The 16,429-nt window shown below is 45.7% G+C and overlaps 1 protein-coding gene across 2 annotated transcripts in view; it reads left to right on the forward strand.

Annotated features, from left to right (window-relative positions):
• PARP12 (poly(ADP-ribose) polymerase family member 12) overlaps positions 1-16,429 on the forward strand; it is a 41,859-nt gene that overhangs the window by 18,715 nt on the left and 6,715 nt on the right. Inside the window, exons 5-9 of one of the 2 annotated variants that reach the window (XM_064289654.1) lie at positions 143-286; positions 2,118-2,241; positions 10,466-10,661; positions 14,511-14,652; positions 15,965-16,061. In XM_064289654.1, the coding sequence (XP_064145724.1) occupies positions 143-286; positions 2,118-2,241; positions 10,466-10,661; positions 14,511-14,652; positions 15,965-16,061 (703 nt within the window). The remainder of the gene's footprint in view (positions 1-142; positions 287-2,117; positions 2,242-10,465; positions 10,662-14,510; positions 14,653-15,964; positions 16,062-16,429) is intronic. The other variant, XM_064289652.1, reaches the window with a different exon arrangement.

Raw genomic sequence — 16,429 nt, forward strand, 5'->3', positions numbered from 1 at the left:
CGGCTCCAAAATTAGTCGCTGCCTCCTGGGGACTTCTTGTCCCGCCAGCCGTGTGGCCGCGCCGCCCCTGCGGACTGGCTGGGCCCCCTCCCGGGGTTAGTTCAGGGGAGTAGGGCTGTGCCCTGTGCTTGTGCCGTGACAGCGCCCAGTCAAATGCCCGGCGGCAAGATTCCCCAGCTGGGATGCTGCTCTCCCAGCTCCAAGACCAGTCACTGCCTCCCGGGGACTTCTCCCACTGGCTGCGTCGCCACGACGCCTGCGCGGACCGGCTGGGCCCTCTCCCGGGGTGAGTTCAGGGGGGTAGGGCTGGGCCCCTTGTTTGCGGCGTCAGCTCCCCTGGGCCCTGACCTAAACCGGGCGCCAAGGTTACCTGACTGGGACGCTGGCTCCCGGCTCCAAAAACAGTCACTGCTTCCCCATATTTGTTCGTTTTCCGTCTCTAAATCTGTGTTTGTTGTTCAGGGTTCGTAGATTGTTATGTATGTGATCGATTCACTTGTTTTTCCGAGTCTTTGTTGCAAGAGGGATCCGAGGTAGCGTCTACCTAGTCCGCCATCTTGGCCCCGCCTCCCCCTAAAGATTTTAAAAGGAGCCCTGGAGACACAACGGTTAAGTGCTCTGCTACTGACCAAAAGGCCTGCGGTTCAAACCCACCAGCACCTCTGTGGGAGGAAAAGACTTGGCGATCCTCTTCTATAAAGATTACAGCCCAGGAAACCCTACAGAGCAGTTCTGCTCTGTCACGTGGGGTTGCTGTGAGTTGGAATTGATTTGATGTCACCTAACAACAACAACAACAAAGATTTTATGTGTGTACAAGGATATATGTCCATCTGTCTCATTCTCGCACAGGCAGTAGCTCACACACTGTTTCATAGCTTGCTTGTTCCCTTAACTGAATGTATATTTGTGGTTCAAAACCTCAAAACAGGCAAAAACAATAGAAGTCTTCCCTTCTCCCGTGGCCCCCAGCTGCCCCGTCCTCTACAGGAGATACTGCCTGCCTGCAGATGCGTATAGCCTGAGAAGCTGGAGCCTCTCTCTGTTTTCCTCCCAGAGAGAGGCCATCTGCTTCTCACTCTGCATCTTCTGCTGAGCGGCTGGATCTCAGGGGAGCTCTGTATCAGAGTGCAAAGAGCTCCCGCTTCCTTTCCTTTCTCCCTCGCCTCTCCCAACACCCCAGTGTACCACCGTGATCTCACATAGGATGTTGTCGGTAGAGAGGGCGTGTTGGTGACTTGCCAGGTGGGGGGCTAACAAGGGCTGGGCCAGAAGGAAGTGCTGGGGTGAGGGAGGGAGGTGAGGCCTGGGTGCACTGGAGGATTATGGGGAGGTGTGGGGAGCTGTTGTTAGCTGCCATTGAGTCGGCTCCTCTCCGACTACTGGTGACCCCATATACACCAGAATGAAACATTGCAGATCCCGCGCCATCTTCATGATTGTCGTTGGTCTACTCGAGTCCAGGGTTGTAGCCATTGTGTATTTTGAGTGCCTTCCAACCTGGGAGGTTCATCTTCCAGCACTTTATTGGGCAAATGGGCTGGGAATTGAGACCGGGCCATCGTGTGGATGTGGAGCGGGGTACACAGACCTCAGGGTACGGAAGATGTGCGGGGGACAGTGTGTGCTACTGCTGGAGGCCTCTGCAGTGGGCTGGGCCTGCTGCTGACTGCAGCCAGACGTGTGGGGCTGGGGCTGGGCCTGCTGCCGACTGCCGACTACCACAGACGTGTGGGGCTGGGCTGGGTATCCTGCAGGGTCTTCAGCGTGGCCTCCTCGCAGCCACACTGCATAAGTAGGTGATACCAAGTCACGTGCCTTGCAGGGATGAGCTGCAGACCTTCTCATGATCGGCTTCTTTATGTCACAAAAGGAGATTCATAGATGACCTACCAGCAGACAAACATCTTAAACGTCAGCGTAATGTCCTGTTAAAAAAGAGAAATCAAAGGAAACATACGGTGCTGCAGCATGTCAGTGCTTAGTCCTGATCACAGGAAAGACCGCCTCCCCACAAATTCCCCACTGTTGCCAGGCCAGCAGGCAGCACCCCTGAGTACCTCGGGCTGGCTGTCTGTATCATCCAGACGTCTCACCGCTTTATGTTGCTCTTTTAGACAAGTGTCATCGAGTCCATTTCCATTTGCCCTATCGCTGGCAGTTCTTGTATGGAGGCAAGTGGAAGGATTTGTACGAAATGGAGCTTATTGAAGAGGCGTACAGCAACCCCGGAAGAGACAGGTACGGAGTCAGAGTATGGTGCCTGTTCCTTCTTCGAATGTGGGCTGAGCCGGAGTGTAGACCCGCGGTGGTTAGTGCAAATGGGCGTGAGTGTGTGGGCCCTGGGGCAGGGCGTGTGCATGTGCACACACCACACACACGCGCACAACATCGACTCAGCACGTATATATATCCACACACCACTCACACACACACATACACGCACACAACAGACTCAGCACGTAGATACATCCACACACCACACACTCACACACACGTGCACAACATAGACTCACCACATGCATACATCCACACACCACATGCTCACACACACCATACACACACACAGCATAGACTCACCATGCATATACATCCACACACCCCTTACACACACATACATGCACAACATACTCACCACACATGTACATCTACACACCCCACACACACATGCACAACATATACTCACCACATATATACATCCACGCACCACACACTCACACACATGCATACAACAGACTCACCCCATATATACATCCACACACTCACACACACACAAGCACAACATAGGCTGACCCCATATATACATCCACACGCCACACACTCTCACAAATACACACTTACACACATGCGTGCATGCACATTCACACACAGCACACCACACACATGCATACTTTGTCTCTTGTATTCTCTGTCTCTCACACACACAACCCTCCCCGTGCGGCCAGCAAGCAGTGTGTCTGGAGGTGGAAACTCCGAACTGAAAATCAGAAGTTCGCATTCCTACTGGTGACTTGGTGGCCCTGCTCTCCCACCCTCCTCTCCTTTCGGGGAGCAGCTATGGGGAAGGAGAAGGTGGTGCCAAGACTAGGCAGGTTCTAGGCTGGTCGCTGCTGGGATTGATCACATACACGCGCTCATTCATCAGTCAGAAAATCAAGAGGCGAGAACTTGCAACGCCCCGCTTTTGCTGGTGAAGTCCCAGTGGCGTTGCCATCATTTGTTGTCTAACCTTTCATGTTTTTTTTTCCTGAGCGTGTTTTTGCTCAGATCAATTTAGCATACACCGGGGAGTCTTGGGTAGCAGTATTTTCACATGCTTGTCAAATCTTCTTGTTGCTAAGAAGAGCACTTGAGCCTGCTTTTTGAGTAGATAAAATATATTTGTGCTTCTTCTTGTTAGGTGGCGTCGAGTTGGTTCTGACTCATAGCGACCCTACATACCACAGAACAAAACACTGCCGGGTCCTGCCCCATCCTCACAATCGTTGCTGTGTTTGAGCCCATTTTTGCAGCCGCTGTGTCAATCCATCTCATTGAGGGTCTTCCTCTTTTTCGCTGACCCTCTACTTTACCAAGCATGATGTCCTTCTCCAGGGACTGGTCCCTCCTGATATTTGTGCTTAGAATGCAATTATGTGCAAATTGCTGTTAGTAAAGTATGTGTAACAAATCATTCCTCTTAGGAGGATGATGAAATAACTCTCATACCACGCCAGCCTGGCCACGCTTTTTTTTTTTTTTCCCCCCCTCTGAGGCAAAATTTACACACAGTGAAATGCACAGATATTTAGTGCACAATCCAGTGAGTTTGGACAAATATATACACTTGTGTAGCCAATGCACCAGTCAAGATATAGAACATTTTCATGGCCAGAAAGCCCCCCATGTCCCATTCTGGTTAGTCCCCACACCCCAGGCCACCGCTGCTCTGATTTCTGTCCCCATAGACAGTTTGGTCTGTTCCTGGACCTCACATAAATGGAATCACGCATATGTGCTCTTGTGTCTGCTCCTCCACTGTGTCTCTGAGCTGCGCCAAATTGTCTGCCTCCTGGCACACGTGTGTACATGTTTCTCTAGGGTGCATGTCCAGGATGGGACTGCCGTGTACACCTTCCTGTCTGCTAAAAAAAAAAAATTGCTGTGAAATGAACTCTGAGTCATGGCGACCTTATGTGTGTCAGAGTAGAACTGTGCTCTATAGAGTTTTCAGTGGCTGATTTTTCGTAGATGGCCAGGCCTTTCTTCCGAGGTGTCTCTGGGTAGACTCGAACCTCCAGCCTTTCTCTTAGCAGCTGAGCATGTTAACTGTTTGCACCACCCGGGTTTTTCTACTCTGCTAGATCACACCTCGTTGTTTTCCAAAGGTTGCACCAATTTCCACCCCCATTAGCAGCCTATGCCTCTGACATTTGTATTGTCTGACATTGCAGTTTTTCCCAGTCTGTATCAACAGCACACTGTGTTATTTAGTGTAGCTTCATCTTAAGTTTTGGTATCTGGGCAAATCCTCCTACCTTGTCTTTCTCCAAATTATTTTGGCTAGTCTTGGTGTCTTGCTCTTTAGAAATCTGAAAATCTATTGTGATATAAAAAAAATTTTTTACTTGCATTGACTGTAGTCATTTTGGGAGAACTGACATTGTTATGCTAGTTTTTTTTTAAATCGTATGTGGAAATTGAAATTTGTATATTCCAACCAAGTTTGGCTTAAGTCTAGGAATGCAGATGGACTTAACATTAGAAAATTAATGTGATTCACTTTATTAACAAATAAAGGAGATTAGAATGTGTGTCTTTAATATATGCAGGAACAGCATACACAGAAAATAAAATATATGTGTTTGTGGGACCTGGTGGTGTAGTGGTTAAGCATATGGCTGCTAACAAAAAGGTCAGCCGTTCAAATCTACTGGTGGATTCAACTGCTAACCATATATCAGGACTCTTTAGTAACATACATGCATACACACATAAAGGTAGATATATTGGAGACCTGGTGATGCAGTGGTTAAGCACTCGGCTGCCAGCCAAAAGGTGGGTGGTTCAAATCCACCAGCTGCTCCATGGGAGAAAAAACCTGGCAATTTGGTTCTGTAAATATTACAACCTAAGAAACCTGTGGGGCAGTTCTGCTCTGTCGCATGTGCTTGCTGTGAGTTGAAAATTGGCTCGAGAACACCTAACAACAACAGCGTATACCTTACTAGCTTCAAAAAATGAATTTTTGGTGGTTCCTTCTTTTTTCTGAAAAAATTTAGTTTTTCCTGTCTGAATGGTCACTTGTCTGTAAAAGTGTCTAGACCTAATGTTTAATTCGTGGGAAGAGTTTAAACAACTGGTGCAATTTCTTTAATTGCCATAGGGCCATTCGAGTTTTCTGTTTTTCCTTGAGTCAGTTTTGGTAAATTTATATTTCTTCAGGAGTTACTCATTTTATTTTCAAACCTATTGTAGTAAAGTTGCTCGTAATATCCCTTTTAGTATCTACAGCCTCTTTGCTTTTATCCTTTTTTTTACATTTTTAATATTTCTTGTCCACTTCCTTTTTTATCTTAATCATTCTTGAAGAGATTAATTTTACTGATTTTTTTTTTGTCTTTTTTAAAAGAATCTACCTTTGTCTTTTTTCGATTCTTTGCATTAGATGATCCGTGGGTTATTTCTAAACATATTTTTAAATTATTTATTTAATTTCAAATGAATTGTGGTAAGAAAAGGCAGACTGTATGATAACAGGTTCTGTGAATTTTGTTGTGATACATGGTCAGTTTTGTAAATATTCTTTGTACACCAAAATTTTTGGATGCAGTGTTAGATCAGGCTTGTTCGTTGTGTGGTTCAAATCTTCTGTATCCTTATTGATTCTTTTGTCTGCTTTTTTTTTAATCTGTTGAGAGAGATATGTTAATCTCTCATTATGAATTTGTTAGTTTCTACTTACAATTCTCTTAATTTTTGTTCTATTTTAAAATTGTTATTGAGGAAGACTCATTAACAACCTGTGATAGCAGAAGACACGACCTGGCTTGCTGAGAGCCAAGAAGACTTGAAGCCCTGACTGAGGAAGATCAAAGACCACAGCCTTCAGCATGGACTGCCCCTCAACATAAAGAAAAAAAGCCTCACATCTGGACCAATAAGCACCATCATGATAAACAGAGAAAATACTGAAGTTGTCAAGGATTTCATTTTACTCATTTTACGTGGATCCACAATCCACCCCCATGAAAACAGCAATGAAGAAATCAAACCGTGTATTGCATTGAGCAAATCTGCTGCAGAAGACCTCTTTAAAGTGTTGACAAGCAAAGATGTCACCCGAGGACTAAGGTGCACCTGACCCAAGGCATGGTGTTTTCAGTCGCCTCATATGCATGTGAAAGCTGGACAGTGAATAAGGAAAACAGAAGAATGAGGCCTTTCAGTTGTGGTGTTGGTGAAAAATAATGAATACGCTATGGGCTGCCAGAAGAATAAACAATCTGTCTTGGAAGAAGTACATCCAGAATGCTTCTCAGAAGATGGTGAGACCTTGTCTGATATACTTTGGCCATGTTATCAGAAGGGACACCATGCTTGCTAAGGTAGAGGGTCAGTGGAAAAGAGGAAGATCCTCGATGAGGTGGATTGACACAGTGGCTGCATCAGTGAGCTCAAATATAGCAAAGACTGTGAGGATGGCACAAAACTGCCGGGTGGCATTTCATTTTCTTGTACATAGGGGTCGCTCTGAGTTGGAGCCGACTTGACAGCACCTAGCAACAAGCATATGCAAGTTTAAAATTTTTATTCTTCTGGCAAATTGAGCCTGTTAGCAATATAAAGTGATCCTTTTTATTTCTTGCAATGAGTTTTGTCTGACATTACTATAACTACACCAGCTTTCTTTTAGTTAGTGTTCACTATTCATTCGTTTACCTTCAAGCTTTTTGTTCTTATGTTTTAGCTGTATTTCCTGTAACCATCAGAAGAACTGTGGTTTGTTTTTTTCCAGGTTGACCATCTTTGTCTTTTAATCAGAAGTTGGTTTATTTACATTCATTATGTTGCCTATATATCTTATTTCTACCCTTCCATCTTAGTTTTTGCTATTTGCCCCACTTTCTCTATATTTTCTCTTTTTTGGTCATCTCTTAGGTGTTTTCCTCGGATGATTTTTTTTTCTTCATCTGGTAGCTTAGAATCTATATACTGAATTTCTCTTATTTAGCACCTAACAATGCCTAGACGTCAGGCATTGTAACTTAACAAAGCCTAAATTAATCAGTATCTTTTATCATTCTCTTGAACAATAAGAGAACCCTGAACACTTGAATTCTCATTAATTCCATTCAAACTTATTGTATGAATTTGGGCAAATTACTTAACCTCCCTGTGCTTCAGTTTCCCCATTTGTTAAAACTGCATCGTAGGGTTGTGAGAATTAAATGAGTTAATCTGTGTAAGACTCAGAACAGTGTGTGACATGAGATGTACTACGTGAGTATTGCTACTGTTGTTTTTTAATGCAGGAAGTCAGAAATTATCATTGTTTTACAGTTAATAATTGTTTAAATTACACCTACAATTTTGTCTATTGTGCTCCATCTTTTATTTTTTTTTAGGTGCAGGTTTAGGGGTAAGGGTAAGACTTATGTTTCAGTTAAGGCTTTGGATTAGTGTTAGAGTTACCATTAGGTTTACGATTAGGTTTAGGGTTAGTGTGAGGTTTAATGTTAGGCTTAGGAATAGGATTAGGTTTAGCTTTATTTTGGGGGTTAGGTTTAGGATTAGGTGTATTGTTAGGCTTACATTTAGGTTTAGATTAATATTAGGTTTAGGCTAAGGATCAGGGCTAGGGTAGGGTTCTTATTAGGTTTAGGGTTTGGATTAGCGTTAGGGTTAGATTTAGCATTATGGTTAGGTTTAGGGTAAAGATTAGGTTTAGGGTTAGGTTGTTTTTGTTTTTAAATAATACGGTGTTTTGGGGGAAAGTTTACACAGCAAGTTAGGCTCTGATTTGACAGTTCCTATACAGGCTGTTCATTGACATCAGTTATATTTTTCACAGTGTGTCAGCGTCCTCTTCAGTGAGTTCTGGTTGTTTCTCCATTCCTCTGCCATGCCATAGTTCCCTTACACATCACCTTCTCCTCTAAGTTCATCTTGTGGAAGTTGCTTTAGTAAGAGTCAGGTGGTAAGTATGTCTTCATTTGTCCAAAAGTGCCTTTATTTCATCCTTGTTCTTGAAAGATAGTTTGACTGGATATTTTCTCTCAACTCTTTGAAGCTATTATTCCAAGTTTCCGGATTCTGTTTCTTCCATTGGTTTTGTTTAGATGTTAGCAGTCGCTGTAAATGTAGGTATCTGTCTCTCTCTCCTTCTGCTTTTAGTATCTTGTCTTTCTTTGGTCTCCTGCAGTTTCACGAAGATCTGACTGGGTGTGAATTTACTAGGATTTATTCTACTTGCGACTCGTGCTTTCTGAGTCAGAGACGTTACATTTACTCAATTATGGAAGCCTCTCAGCCATGACCATCTTTTTAAGTTCTGCTTCTCTTCCGTCGTCAGTATTTCTCCTGAGTTTTATAGGTAGGCGTCTGTTCAGATCCTCTCTTCCACTTTTCTGTCTCTAATCTTCTCTTTCATCCTCTTCCCCTCTCTGTTACATTCAGCAGATTTCCTTTACCTCAGGCTCCCAGCTCGCTAATGCAGCCTTGTCTTTGACGTAATTTGTCCTATGTTCTGTGGTTTCAATTATTATCTTATTCTAAAAGTTCTGGGGTTTTTTTCTTCAAATTTACCTAGTTAATTTTTATAGTCTCTTGATCTGTACTCATACTTTTAACATTCAGTTTAATTTTTGAATCATTTATGCCCATGATTTCTTTGCACCTGATGACTGTAATACATGTAGACCGATGGTCCGATTCTCGGTGTTTCTCTGACTTCTGCGTGTGGTGCCTTGTTTCTATGTGTTTAGTGATTGATTTGATTGTGAGCTCATGTTTGATGAGATTTTCTCTAGAAGTTCCTTTGAGGCCTGAGAAAGGATTGGTTGCTTCTTTGGGTCTTCTTTAACATTAAATCCCAGCCTGTGGTTTGTTAGTTTCTCATGTTCATGGAAAGTGTGAATTGGCCTAAAACTTCTGTGAGGCTTGTCTTGTGTTGTATGAGTTCTCAGGGGAATTTCCCCCCTCCATCCAGAGCTAACATTGATGCAGGCGGATTTCCTTCCCGACTCGTTTACAAAGCAGGCCCCTTCTCCTTCCCACTTCACTGGGTGTAACCTCTTAGAGTCCTGGCTTTACGCAGAGGTGTCTCTTGAGATTCAACTCCCTACCTTCCTCAGGAGGGACCAATCCCTGGAGAGGGACCTCATGCTTGGTAGAGGATCAGTGGAAAAAGAAGACCCTCAATGAGATGGATTGACACAGGGGCTGCAACAATGGGCTTAAGCATAACAACTGCGAGGATGGCACAGGACCGGGCAGGGTTTTGTTCTGTTCTACGTAGGATCGCTGAGTCGGAACTGGCTCAGCAGCACCTAATCACAGCAACGAGCACATTCCTCAGACCCTACATTTTATTTCCTGTTTCTCCATTGCTGCTACAAGCAAGGGGTCTTTGTTGTTCCTGGCATTACCTTTGGTCAGCCATCAGCTTTATCACCCGCTCGCCTGTGGTTTTATACACTCCCTTTGTTCTGTAGGCAGTATAGCATGTAGAAAGGAAGTGTACCCTGGTGGTTAAGAGAGCAGGCTTGGCTTGCCTTAAACCCCAGCTCTACCATCTATTAGCCAGCCATTCACCCACAGGCAGGTTTCTTAACCTTTCTGTGCTTCTGTTTCCCCATCTGTAAAATGGGGATGATAGTCTTTACCTCATAGGGCTATGAAGACTGACTCTGTTAATACGTAAAAGTACTTAATACAGGGTCCGACTCACAGTGAACACTCAGTATGTTAGCTGTTGTTATTTTTGGTCTGTAAGCTTAGCTCTCCCTTGCTTACTTGGCAACTCAGTTCATTTTAAAAAAATAATATTTAACCAACACTTTCTGCATTTTGTAATAGAAGAAATTTTTGTGATAACTAGTCTTCCATATTACCTGGATTTTGTTACCTTTGCATAGCAAAACTGATCTGCAAAAGTAGTTTCCCCCTATGTGGCCACCTTGGAGCCGTGGTGCAGTGGTTAAGAGCTTGGCTGCTAACCAAAAGGTCAGGAGTTTGAAGTCACCAGCCTCTCCTTGGAAACCCAATGGGGCAGTTCTATTCTATCCTATAGGGTCTCTATGAGTCGGAATTGACTTGATGGCAACAGGTTTTGGTTTGGTGGCCACATTGAAAAAAATATGCTCATTATGCTGACATCTATCAGCCACGTGTTCTAGAAGGCTCTGTGGAAGCTGAAGGGCCTGGGTGTTCATTTGGGTGGGTACGTGTTCATTTTCAGGCTCCCTCTCCTTTTTTCCTGCAGGGTCTCCTGTGCCGAGTCAGCTGATAAACTTATTGTTCATTGGCTGTGCTTTGACTCCATGAAGTTTGGCACCTTCCCGGCTCGCCGCCTCTCCACGGCCTCCTCAGCCACCAAGCCACCGTACTTCATTCTCACCACCGACTGGGTGTGGTACTGGACTGATGAGGCCGGTTCTTGGCAGGAATATGGAAAACAAGTAAGTGGATGGACAGAGAGCGAGTGTCTCCTCCTGAGGCGTCTTGGTAGAGGGACTTTCCAAGCCATCCCATTTAGGGCTCCCTGAATTTGGGGGAATTACAGAAAAATACAGTCATTTGTAGTTTATTTGTATGAGGTTCCATCATTCCATACCAGTCAGCTCCTGAGAACTGAATGCCTAAAAATCAGAGTGAGGCCGCCTTTCCTCACTGGGTTATAGTACATGGGGTGGAAAGATGCTTCTCTTCGTGCTGAACAGGTGGCTCCAGGGGGAGGACCCCTGGGTGCAGATGTGTTTCAGTAGCTGCGGCATAGGATTTGGAGCTTTCCCAATCTGGCTGCATGCCGTCTCCGGAACAGCAACTTTATAGAAGGTGGCCAAATATAAGAAAATTGGTGTATAGCAAGTATTGATTTGGGAGGATCTCTGGGTGGTGCAAACGGTATGCACTTGACTACTCTTCATAAGGTTGGTGGTTCAAATCTACCCAGTGGCGCCACGGAAAAAAGGCATGGCTACCCGCTTCCATAAGATAACAGCCATTGAAAACCCTATGGACCTCGCAGTTCTGCCCTGAAACACATGGGGTCGCCGTGAGTTGGAATTGACTCTGTGACAACGGGTTTGGTTTTTTTGTTTTGGATGGATTTGGTTCTGGAATGAGTAACTGCTGCTGTCAGTTATTTGAGATGTTGATAGTTGGGTTAGATTGAAAGGAGCTCCCTGGTCCTTTGTGTAGGCACAACCATTGGGAGGTCACCACTTATATAGGGACATACTTTCCAAAATGAAAATTGAGACGTGTGGCCTGAGAGATATTCATACTCTTGTGAGTTGTGAGAAGCTGTACTGAAGCTTTAGTGTCTTGCTCTTAACTGCACTTAGGATGCCTTTTTCTCTGGCAATGCTATAACATAAACTCCAGGAGAGCAGGGACTTTTGTCTCTTTTGCCACTGATGTGTCCCCTGTGCCCAGAATGGCACCTGGCACAGTAGGTGTGCGGGAGATGCACAAGGACTGATGGAATGAGAAAGGCAGCCCGCACTCACCGTCCGCTTCCACCTCCCACAACTGTGCTGCCATGTCCTATTCTGGTGTCTACATCCCCTTCTTGGTCCCTGTCTTAGTTATCTAATGCTGCTGTTTAACTGAAATACCACAAGCGGATGGCTTTAACGAAGAGAAATTTATTCTCTCACAATCTAGGAGGCTAGAAGTCCAAATTCAGGGTGCCAGCTCCAAGGGAAGGCTTTCTCTGTTTGTCAGCTCTGGGGAAAGGGTCCTCGTTGTCAATCTTCCCTTAGACTAGGAGCTTCTCAGCGCAGGGACCCCGGGTCCAAAGGATGCACATTCGTGACTCTTCTTGATTGGTGGTAACGAGGTCCCTGTGTCTCTCTGCTCACTTCACTCTCTTATATCACAGAAGAGATTTACTCAAGATACAACCTAATCTTGTAGATTAAGTCCTGCCTCATTAACATAACTGCCTCTAATCCTGCCTCATTAACATCATAGAGGTAGGGTTTATCGCACATAGGAAAATCACCTGTGGTGACAAAACGGTGGACAGCCACACAATACTGGGAATCAGAGCCTAGCCAAGCTGACACATATATTTGGGAGATACAATTCAATCCATAAAGGCCCCTATGGGTTTATTATGCCTTCTCAGGCCCCTCTTTTGTCATTTTACTGCAGTTCAAGGAGAGTCTCCTTTCTGAACCTTCTTCATAGTCCTATAATTAAGGTCATCTTTCTCATGCGTCTTTTCCCCCTTGTAGGACCGTGGAATTTAAAGTTGCAACCCCAGCTTTCCTGCTAAATGCTGTCTTGGAGAGTTTGGTTCTCTCCTTTTCTCTCCCCTGAGGTGCCTTCTGGGTGGACAAAGGAGGTTCCTCCATCTGCTTGGGCAGGACTGTCGGCAGGTAGACACTCATGCCCCTTGTCCCTCTGTCACTGTCTTCCCTGCGGTCTCTTCTCTCCCTTCTCCAGGCTCTTGTCCCCCTCATGGGCTCAGCCCTCCATGCTGCGTGTGCCTGGAAGGCTCCATCGCCCCCTGCTGGAGCTGCTGTGGGACACTCATGGGCTCTCCAGAGCCCAGGGAGCTAAACTCCCACCTTCTGCAGCCTAGAGCCTCATGGACGCCCATTGCTCGAGACCTTCAGTGGGGAGCTGGGCAAAAACTCCTTTGCTTTTTGCTGTCTGCTCAACTTACTGTGTCTTTCTCCCTCCTTCCCTTAGCCCCCTCCATGAGGTTTTTGACTTAAGGCTGTGGGGGACACGGCCCATGTCTGACAAATCGTCTGCCCTCTGTTCTTCTCAGCTCCCTGCTTAGAAGGGAGGAAGGGAAGGGAAGGGTTGTATACTTCCCCTTGTTGTCTGGAAGGGTCTTTGCCACACCCCTCCCCTTCCCACTCCAGCCTGGTGGTTTAGCCTGGAAGGAGGACGGGGTTCCAGAGGAGAAACGCACACGCCATTATAAGACAATGAACTAGAAGGCCATGTCTCAGATGTCACACCCATCACCCCTTTCTGACATCCTCCAGGATGTTGGCTCTGGTGTCTCTGTCTCTTCCTCCTGGAAGCCTTTGCTGGTCCCTACTCCACCTCGGTCTTACTCTTCTCTGCTTTCACAGCGGGCTGTGCCCCTGGGTCGGGCCCCTGAGCCATGTGTGGTTAAATGACTCTTTGCTTTAGTCTCCCCCCTCCCCCATTGCTGCACTGAGCTGCTCTGAGATGGGGAAGGGGCCTTGTTATATTTGTGACCGAGCAGGGCTAGGATGGCAGTTCTAGGGGTAAGAGGGAAAGCTACAGGGACCAAGAGAGTAATAGGTTCAACAACTTTAATTGTAATTATCAATGCAGCAGCAATGATAACAGTGATAACCTGTATTAAGTATTTTGAGTTCTAGGCACAGGGCTAAGTGCTTTGTCTGTCTTATTTTTCCAACCCTTTGAGATGGTACAGTACGATATTATTCCTGTTATACAGATGGGATAACTGAGGCTCAGAGAAGCTAAAATAACTTGCCAAGGTTATAGAGTGAATAGGTTTGGGAGCCAGAATTCAAAGTCAGTCCAACCCAAAATACTAGATGTCTTGTAGATAATTGTAAAGAGGGTGAGGGACCAAAATGGATAACTGAAGAAAAAAAAAAGCTCTCCAAGGGACTGGAAAAGGAAAACGGCAAGGTGGGGGTGCTGAGCTGACCAAAGGAGGGGGGAAGGGGGTGGGGGCTGAGCTGACTAAAGAGGGGGAACAAGGACGGGCCAGGAAGAGACGGAAGGTGAAATGACCGAAGGAGGGGAGACAAGGATGGGCAGGGAGGTGGCAGGGGTTGAGCTGACTGAAGCCAGAGCAAGGACAGGCCAGAAGAGGTGGGGCTGAGCAGATGGAAGGATGGAGGGACAGGGATGTACAGGACCGAAGAGGGTGAACAAGGATGGGAGGAGGGGCTGGGCCTGAGCTGACTGAAGGGGGTGAACAAGGATGGGCGTGGAAGAGGAAGCCTTGCTCAGGCTGCTCAGTCAGGCAATATGGCGCACTCACCGGACGTTCCAGCTTCACTGGGACAGTTGTACCGTCTGTTCTGTCGCTGGATGTGCTGTCTTCCCTGTCTCCCATTCTGCTGTTCTGTTCATCATACATGTTACCTTCCCTTTTCTAGGGCGCCTTTTAGGTGATGGCCATGTGGACATCTCTTCGCACCCCCCTCCCCCATGCCCTGCCCTCATGAAATGGATGCCCCTGTTGGGCACGTCTGGAATGTGGTGTGGCTGCCCCCGCATCTCTCTCTGTTGTGCATGCTCCTGCCTTCACGAACGCTCTGGCTCTTCCTTTACAGGGCACAGGGCACCCCGTGGCCACGGTCAGCAGCAGCGAGTTGGAGAAAGCCTACCTGGTGTACTGCACAGCCAGCTCCGACAGCCAGGTGGCCACTCTGAAGTTCAAGGCTGGGAAGCATGAATATGAGTTAGATTTCAAAGGTACTGTTTGACCCTCTTCTTGCACCCCAGGAGTCCCTGATTGCCACAAATGGTTAAGCACTTGACTGCTAGCACTTAGCTGCTAGCCGAAAGGTTGGAGGTTGGAGTTTCACTCAGAGGACCCTCGGAAGAAAGGCCTGGTGATCTACTTCCAAAAAATCAGCCATTGGAAACCCTGTGGAACACAGTTCTACTCTGACCCACTGGAGTTGTCCTGAGTTGGAGATTCCTGGATGGCAGCTGATACTGGTATTGTCTTAAAAGGCAAATGAAGGCCAAGAGCTCCTAGTACCCTGTCTGAGGAAGAGTAGGGAACGAATCTAACATATTTAGCCAATCTGCATATGTTGGATAACTTTTAATTTCACCAGTGAAAGCCGTTTGAGATTACTCACCATGTTAGTCAACAGGCCAGTGAGAACCCATCTGAGTCTGCTAATTAGCAAAGCATTGATGGGGGAAAGGGAACAGCAGGGAGGTGAAATCGGTTAGGTTGTGGTATCCAGGCCTGGATGACGGGCTTCTGAGTAGAACATAGTGGACCTCCAGGAGGAGCATTCTTGATGAACACCTCGGCCACTGTATAACCTAAGGACCCCCACATGCTTACACTCAAGTATGGGGTAGATCACAGACCTCATAACAGCGTTTAATACTAAAATGTTTTTTAAATGGGAAAAAAAAAAAAAACTGTTGTTGTAATTTAAGGGCAGAAAGTAAAACTTGACAGGATTTTTCTGTGATTTTTCACCTTGAGGGATGCTTGTCACCAATCTCAATCCTCAGAATAAAAATGAGAATCTTGGGCAGGGGGCATTGTTTATTCAGAGGTGGAGGGGGTTCAGAGAAGGTGAGAAGCTCTGCTGTAGAGTCAAATTATAGTTTGAGTCAAACTACAAAAAAATCCTAAGATTAAAATTATATTCACTTTAAATCCCACTAACTCAAGATGTGGTAATTGGGCCCCAGGCTGGGCTAAATTTTATATCCAAGCTGGGAAAAATTGCTTAGTAAAACCATAGTTTAAACAAGATCAGAAGGAACAATTTATAAGCACTCGTGTATGGTGGATATGTCAATTACTATTCATTAAATCATCTACTCATTAAATCCAGTCTCCCAAGGGTGCCTGTTCTCTTTGCGAATATTTGAAATGTGTAAAACTGCCTTATTTTTAACAGACCGATTCTGGGCTTTACACAATTTACATGAACTTTCCAGCCCATTTAATTTGTGTTTATAAAATATTTTGTCTAAGAGTAGGTGTACGTGTATGTATATGTATATTTAATGGGCTCTCTGTTTTTCCCAGCCTTTGTTCAGAAAAACCTGCGCAGTAGTACAATCAGAAAGATTTGCCGGAGACCCAAATACGTGTCCCCACAGGACGTGAAGATGAAGCAAACCTGGTAGGTTGCTTCCGGGGAATTTGCTCCTTATTGTATGTTCAGCCAGGGTGTATTCGGTTGCAAGTAACAGGAAACTGACCTCAGGTTGGCTAAACCATTAAAGGGCTTTATTGGCTTTTAACTCAATGCTTGAGGGACATTGGTGGTTCAGCAGTAGAATTCTCACCTTTCACGTGGGAGACCTGGGTTTGATTCCCAGCCAACGCACCTCTCATACAGCTCCCACCCATCCGTCAGTGGAGGCTCCCTATGTTGCTGTGATTCTGAACACATTTCACTGGGGCTTCCAGACTTAAGATGGACAAGGAAGAAAGGCCTGTTGACCTGCTTCTGAAAATCAGCCAGTGAAAACCCTCTGAATCACAATG

Source organism: Loxodonta africana, chromosome 8, assembly GCF_030014295.1.
Source record: "Loxodonta africana isolate mLoxAfr1 chromosome 8, mLoxAfr1.hap2, whole genome shotgun sequence".
Taxonomy (NCBI): domain Eukaryota; kingdom Metazoa; phylum Chordata; class Mammalia; order Proboscidea; family Elephantidae; genus Loxodonta; species Loxodonta africana.